This window comes from Palaemon carinicauda, chromosome 3 (assembly GCF_036898095.1).
Source record: "Palaemon carinicauda isolate YSFRI2023 chromosome 3, ASM3689809v2, whole genome shotgun sequence".
Lineage (NCBI taxonomy): Eukaryota > Metazoa > Arthropoda > Malacostraca > Decapoda > Palaemonidae > Palaemon > Palaemon carinicauda.
Window position 1 is genome coordinate 133,045,814 of NC_090727.1, and position 7,787 is coordinate 133,053,600.

Here is a 7,787-nt window from a genome sequence, read left to right on the forward strand (position 1 = left end):
GCCTATATAGTAAATTTTTTTTATAATAAACGAAGCTATGTATAGTAAGGAGACGAATGTATTTATATATATATATATATATATATATACACGTTTAAAAATTGGAGCCTATATAGTTAATTATTTATTTAATAATCGAAACTATGTATAGTAAGGAGACTTATTTTTTTTTTTTTTTTTTTGATAATTTTAAAGATTCCAGCCTCCATAGTTATTTTTTTTTTTTTTAGCAATCGAAACTTATGTATACTAACTAGACGAATTTAGATGGGGGTATTATTTACCTCCTCCAATGAAGTTGGAAGGAGGTTATGTTTTACCCCATGTTTGTTTGTGTGTATGTTTGTTTGTTTGTGAACAAATTCATGGCTACAATTCTATTCGTAGAGTAATGAAATTATATATTTGAAACATTGTATATAGCATGTCCATGTCATTATAAGTTTTCAAAACAGACAGCTGAAATATTAGAAAAATTAATAAGCAATATTTAAAAACATAAATAATTGTTTGTTTTATGTAATCAAAAACAATGTATATTTGAAGAGTTGTTTACAGCAACTCCATGTCATTTCAAATTCTCAAACATGCAGCTGAAATATTAGAAAAAGAAATAAACTATTTAAAAACATACATATATTTGGTTGTTGTTTTTTCAAGTAAACAAAAACACTTTACATTTGAAGCATCATATGGCAACTCTATATTATTACAAATTCTCAAAACATAGCTGAAACATTAGAAAAATAAACAATATTTAAAAACATCAATAGGTTGTTGTTGTTGATTTTTTCAAGTAAACAAAAACATTATATAATAAAACCATATCATTGCAAAATCTCAAAACATGCAGCTGAAACATTACAAAAATAAACAATATTTAAAAACATAAATAGGTTGTTGTTGTTGTTGATTTTTTCAAGTAATCAAAAAACATTTTATACCAACACGTGTCATTGCAAAATCTCAAAACATGCAGCTGAAACATTTGAAAAATAAACAATATTTAAAAACATGAATAGATTGTTGTAGTTTTATTTCAAGTAATCAAAAAACATTATATACCAAAACCATGTCATTGCAAAATCTCAAAACATGCAGCTGAACCATTTGAAAAATAAACAATATTTAAAAACATGAATAGGTTGATTTTTTCAAGTAAACAAAAACATATACCAACACATGTCATTGCAAATTCTCAAAACATGCAGTTGAAACATTATTCTCTCTCGAACGGACACTATAAAACCCTAACTTGTCTAGCACGAGATTATCAAGTAATCCCTTACACTGGTGGGGTATTTCTAATGGCCGTCCCATGTCTCCTCAGTAATCTAGAAACCTAATTAGGTCAGTTACTGGGTTGTTATCTAGGGGAATTGATCCCCTCCCTTTCGTCATTAGTAGAATTGTATCACTAATGGTTCATGAAAACTATTAGATATATCACGACGTCCTTAAGTGTGGTGCTATTATTCCTTATGCATCTTCAGGTGGGAGAGACGAAACCGGTTCTGTTAAGATTTTTGAGATGTCATAATGTTGGAATGTTTATATTTTGTTTTGTATTATGAATTGGTTTGGTTGGAGACTCGCTTTTGTAAGTGTTCGTGTATATATACGTTATTTTTTAGCCATAATTGACTACGTGGTTGTCCTTCCTCTGGAACAACAGGGAAGGGATAAGTTTTGGCATGAGTCACAATATGGTTTGACCATGTGATGAGAACGGAAGAAAATCTGTTTGCCTGAGAAACTGTTCGTGTATATATACATGTTATTTTTTAGCCATACCCATCTATGATGTTGTCCTTCCTGTGCAACAACATTGAAGGATAAGTTTTTGGTATGAGTCACAAGATGGTTTAACCATGTAATGAGAACAGAAGAAAATCTGTTTGCCTGAGAAATTGTTCGTGTATGCATACATATTTTTAAGCCGTAATAGTGTATGATGTTGTCCTTCCTGTGGAACAATAGTGAAGGATAAGTTTTGGCACGAGTCACAAGTTGTTTGACCATGTGATGAGAACGGAAGAAAATCTGTTTGCTTAAGAAACTGTTCGTGTATACATACCTGCTTATTTTGAGCCATAATCGTCTATGATGTTGTCCTTCCTGTGGGAACAACAGTGAAGGATAAGTTTTGGCATGAGTCACAATATGGTTTGATCATGTGATGAGAACAGAAGAAAATCTGTTTGCCTAAGAAAATGTTTGTGTATATATACATGTTAGTTATGAGCCGTAATAGTCTATGATGTTGTCCTTCTTGTGGAACAATAGTGAAGGATAAGTTTTGGCATGAGTCACAAGCTGGTTTGACCATGTGATGAGAACAGGAGAAAATCTGGTTGCCTGAGAAATTGTTCGTGTATGCATACGTGATTTTTTTAATCCGTAATCGTCTATGATGTTTTCCTTCCTGTGGAACAACGTTGAAAGATAAGTTCTGGCATGAGTCACAATATGGTTGATCATGTGATGAGAACAGAAGAAAATCTGTTTGCCTGAGAAACTGTTCGTGTATGCAAACATGATCTTTTTAATCCGTAATCATCTATGATGTTGTCCTTCCTCTAAAACAACAGTTAAGGATAAGTTTTGGCATGAATCACAAGATGGTTTGACCATGTAATGAGAACAGAAGAAAATCTGTTTGCTTGAGGAATTGTTCGTGTATACATACATGTTATTTTAAAGCCATAACTGTCTATGATGTTGTCCTTCCTGTGGAACAACAGGGAAGGATGAGTTTTGGCACGAGTCACAAGATGGTTTGATCATGTGATGAAAACAGAAGAAAATCTGTTTGCCTGTGAAATTGTTCGTGTATACATACATGTTATATTTTAGCCATAATTGACTACGTGGTTGTCCTTCCTCTGGAACAACAGGGAAGGATAAGTTTTGGCATGAGTCGCAAGATGGTTTGACCATGTGATGAGAACAGAAGAAAATCTGTTTGCCTGAGAAACTGTTCGTGTATGCATACATGATATTTTTAATCAGTAATCGTCTATGATGTTGTCCTTCCTGTGGAACAACAGTGAAGGATAAGTTTTTGGCACGAGTCACAAGATGGTTTGACCATGTGAACGAGAACAGAAGAAAATCTGTTTGCCTTTAGAAACTTCGTGTATACATACCTGTTATTTTTGTTTGTGTAGGCTATGTACTCATGTTACTTTTGTTCGTGTATACATATTATTTTTTGGCTTATGGTAAAGATTAAGTCTGTGTACGTATACTGTATATTTGAATGGTGTCAATATTTGTGAGGGTTAGATTTACGTTCAGATATATTTCGACGGATAAGTTTGCTTAAAAGCAAATGGGTATTGCAGAGTAATACACACACAAACAAAGCCACTCCAACACCTAAAAACATAAGACACTTCACACGTCTCGAAATGTCGACCTAACCACACCAGGACTCCTCGCTGCTGGAAGGAAGGACGTTGGTGAATGGTACGACACATGAACATACGCTACCGGGGTCTAAGCGATGTCAGGCAGGGCAGCCGATCGGGACTACGGTCTACCCTCAAGCCAAAGCAAAGTCCTTCAAAAAGAAGGCAACTGTGCTCTAACCATACAAATGAATAAAGGCATATTGATAGAAGAAGAACACACACACACACTCCCAGATTGCCTGTACATTGTTTCCTAACGGGTTCTCTTAGACCATAAATCATAGCCCTCAAAGAAGATGTTACTTTGCTATTATAAAATCTTTTGATCAGAATATACATAAATTAAGACTCCCATTTTCATATATATATATATATATATATATATATAAATATATTTACAAAAAGGCACTCAGTAGAACGCAGACCTCCGTTGCGGCAGCTTATTTCTCGACCTTGACCTTGACCTTGACCTTTTGACCTTAACATGTATTAATTGGCGTGGATTTTCATGCACTCAAATATTAACCAAGTTTTGAAGTCTCTCTGACAACTATGTGTAAACGTATGGCTGATTAAGTGAATTGGGACATTTTGCCTGACCGTGACTTTGACCTTTGACCTTGACCTTTACCTATGACTTTGACCTTCTAAAATTTAATCATTTCTAGCTTTTGACATAACAATTATTCCTTGCAAGTTTTATTACGATTAGAATTGTAGCCAGGAACCTGTTCACAAACAAACACAAACAAACAAACAAAGACACAAACAGGGACCAAATCATAACCTCCTCCCAACTTCGCTGGCTGAGTCAATTAAATCATTTCTTATCAAAACTGAAGGAAATACATTCATTGTCAAACCAACCGAGTGACAAAACTCGTTCCTGCAACGGTCCTTCTAAGGAGGTGTGATTGCCAATTGCCAACTCGATATATTATGTTATCTCCCGTCGACATGGTTTTTTTTTTGCGAATGCAATTTTTTTTTTTTTTGCGAATGAATTTTTTTTTTTTCGAATGCAATGTTTATTTTTTTGCGAATGCAATTTTTTTTCCGAATACATTTTTTTTTTTTTTTTTTTTTTTTTGCAATTATCCTCCTCCGAAGGTCTGCTGCCGCAGTTTCGAAGCCTGTTTGTTTTACCTGGTTCGGTATTTTGTGAGATTAGGACAATCTCCGTCTCCACTCCGATTTGGGCTGCGACGTTTATTATGTCTTGCGGGAGATTTGTCATGGCTGAGACACACACCTTCACCTGCCTCTTACATTTCCTCTTCTGTCCCTTCTCCTTCCCCTATCCCCCTTCCTCTGCTTCTTCCTTCCGCACTCCCTTTCCCCTCGTCCACTCCTACCCCTACCTTTCTTCTGTCTCCTCCTCCTCCTCCTCCTCCATATCTCTCATTCCCCCTTCCCTTTCCTCCTTCCCTTCCACTCCTCCCCTTCCCCCTTCCCTTCCCCTTTCCCTTCCCTTCCTCCCTTTACCTCCCACTACACCCCCCTCCCCTTCCCCCTCCCCAGCCGCATCTTCCTCCTTCCGTTGCTCTTCCCCTTGGTCTTCTTCCTGTTCCTTCCCTTCCATCTTCCTCCCCCTACCTTATCCTCCCCCACTCCGTTCCCCCTTCCTCTTCCCCTTCTTTCTCCTCCTTCCTTCTCCACTTCCCCCCTTCCCTAATCCTCCCCTTTCTCCTCCCCTTCTTTGTCCTCCTTCCCCTCCCCCTTCTTCGTCCTCCTTCCCATCTCCCCTTCCCCTCCCCTCCCCCTTCTCCCTCCCTCCCCCTCCCCTTCTCCCCCTCTCTCTCTCTTCTCCTCACCTCCTCCTCCTCCTCCTCCTTCTCCTCCTCCTCCTCCTCCTCCTGTGGTCCAGGAAGGGTAAAATATATAAAGACTAAGAAATCATCTGTATCATAGCGTGTTACAGGATGTGGTATAAATTCGTAGGGATTTATTAAATGGTCCTTTTTTTTTATTTTTTTTTTCAACTCAAAATTCGTTCTCATGATTTACTTGCTCAGCAAGAGTTTTAATGTCAGCGATTTTTCTTTCCACGGGGTTCAGAGCCTAAAATTCTTATGTCATATATTATCAGCTTGCTCTCTCTCTCTCTCTCTCTCTCTCTCTCTCTCCAGTTCCTTATATCTTGCTTTGTTTTTTTTTTCATAATACTAATTATCTCTCTCTCTCTCTCTCTCTCTCTCTCTCTCTCTCTGTTTTCCTGCAATGCTTTGTACCTTGCTTTGATTTTTTCACAATGCTAATTATCTCTCTCTCTCTCTCTCTCTCTCTCTCTCTCTCTCTCCATAGTAATACCATACTTACGTTTTTTTCACAATTCATATCTCTCTGTAGAAATTTTGAGACTTACACAGAGAAATTGGAGAGAGAGAGAGAGAGAGAGAGAGAGAGAGAGAGAGAGAGGGGTTTCTCATAAAAGAACGACGTGGAATCCCTGCAGTTTCGACTTTCCAATCTGAAGCCTGTTTTTTTTTTATCTGGGCTTTACGGTCGGCAAAGAGTTATATTGCATTTGACCAAGATAATGAAAATGTCCCCTCTTGTCTCTTCGAAAAGAGACAGTGTTCACCATCCTGTTCTTTGTAGCAGATAGTGAGGAAGGATAGTGTAGATTTCAGAACCTTCTTTGGCCTAAAGTTTTTTTGGTCCTGCTCCCTGTCCAGACACGGGCTCTTTTTTGAAAAATTGAAAATGTCCCCTTTTGTCTCTTCGGTCGAAAAGACAGTGTTCACCATCCTGTTCTTTGTAGCAGATAGTGAGGAAAGATAGTGCAGAATTCAGCATTTCTTTGGCCTAAAATTTTTGTTGGTTCAGCCACCCTGTGCAGACACGGGCTCTTTTTTTGCAAAATTGAAAATGTCCCCTTTTGTCTCTTCGGTCGAAAAGACAGTGTTCACCATCCTGTTCTTTGTTGCACATAGTGAGGAAGGATAGTGCAGATTTCAGCATCTTTGACCAAAATTATTTTGGTCCTACTCCCTGTGCAGACACGGGCTCTTTTTTGGAAAATTGAAAATGTCACCTTTTGTCTCTTCGGTCGAAAAGACAGTGTTCACCATCCTGTTCTTTGTTGCACATAGTGAGGAAGGATAGTGTAGATTTCAGCATTCTCTGACCTAAGAATTTTTTTGGGGTCCTTCCCGTCTGTGCAGACACGGGCTCTTTTAGCAAAATTGAAAATGTCCCCTTTTGTCTCTTCGGTCGAAAAGACAGTGTTCACTATCCTGTTCTTTGTTGCAGATAGTGAGGAAGGATAGTGTAGATTTCAGCATCTTCTATGGCCGTTTTTTTGGTCCTACCCCCTTGTGCAAACACGGCTCTTTTTTGGAAATTGAAAATATCCCCTTTTGTCTCTTCATTCGAAAAGAGACGGTGTTCACCATCCTGTTCTTTGTTGCAGATAGTGAGAAAGGATAGTGTAGATTTCAGCTTCTTCTCTGGCTCTGGCCTAAATTTTTGGAGGTCCTGCCCCCATATGCAGACACGGGCTCTTTTTTGGAAAATTTAAAATATCCCCTTTTTTCTCTTCATTCGAAAAGAGACCAGTGTTCACCATCCTGTTCTTTGTTGCAGACAGTGAGAAAGGATAGTGTATATTTCAGCATCTTTGACCTAAAATTTTTGTTGGTTCTGTTCCCTGTGCAAACACGGGCTCTTTTTTTGCAAAATTGCAACCCGTAGAAATACAAGCCTCACTCGTGCACACTATTCTATCTTATTTCTCCTCCTCTTGTTTAAGTTTTTTATAGTTTATATAGGGAATATATATTTTAATATTGTTACTGTTCTTAAAATATTTCCTCACTGGGTTATTTTTTCTGTTGGAGCCCTTGATCTTATAGCATCCTGCTTTTCCAACTAGGGTTTTAGCTTATCAAGTAATAATAATAATAATAATAATAATAATAATAATAATAAGAACCTCCAGTCCAGAAAGCGTTACTTTCTAAGTTCCGCTATGTAAAACAGACTTTTTTCACGTTTTTGTGTTCCACAGCATTTCAAGTTCCACTTTGTTATTCTTGGCTGTTGGCATAATATTTTCTATATACTCAAATAGTACTTTCGTCCAGTTAGCGTTACTTTCTAAGTTCCGCTATGTGAAACAGACCCCATTTTTTGTGTTCTGCAGCATTTTAAGTTCCACTTTATTATTCTTTGCTATTGGCATAATATTTTCTATTTTCTCAAACAGTACTTCAGTCCAGTTAGTGTTACTTTCTAAGTTCCGCTATGTGAAACAGACCCTTTTTTTTGTGTTCCGCAGCATTTGAAGTTCCACTTTGATATTCTTTGCTCTTGACGTAATGTTTCCTATTTTATCAAACAACTATCCATTCCAGTAAGCGCTGCATT

General features: G+C 37.4%; 1 protein-coding gene across 1 annotated transcript in view; it reads right to left on the reverse strand.

Moving 5' to 3' along the window:
- The window catches only part of LOC137634186 (high mobility group nucleosome-binding domain-containing protein 5-like), a 5,890-nt gene extending 892 nt beyond the window's left edge, over positions 1–4,998 (reverse strand). Inside the window, exon 1 of the mRNA XM_068366460.1 lies at positions 4,778–4,998. Coding sequence (XP_068222561.1) covers positions 4,778–4,998 — 221 coding nt within the window. The remainder of the gene's footprint in view (positions 1–4,777) is intronic.
- Positions 4,999–7,787: the final 2,789 nt, after the last annotated feature.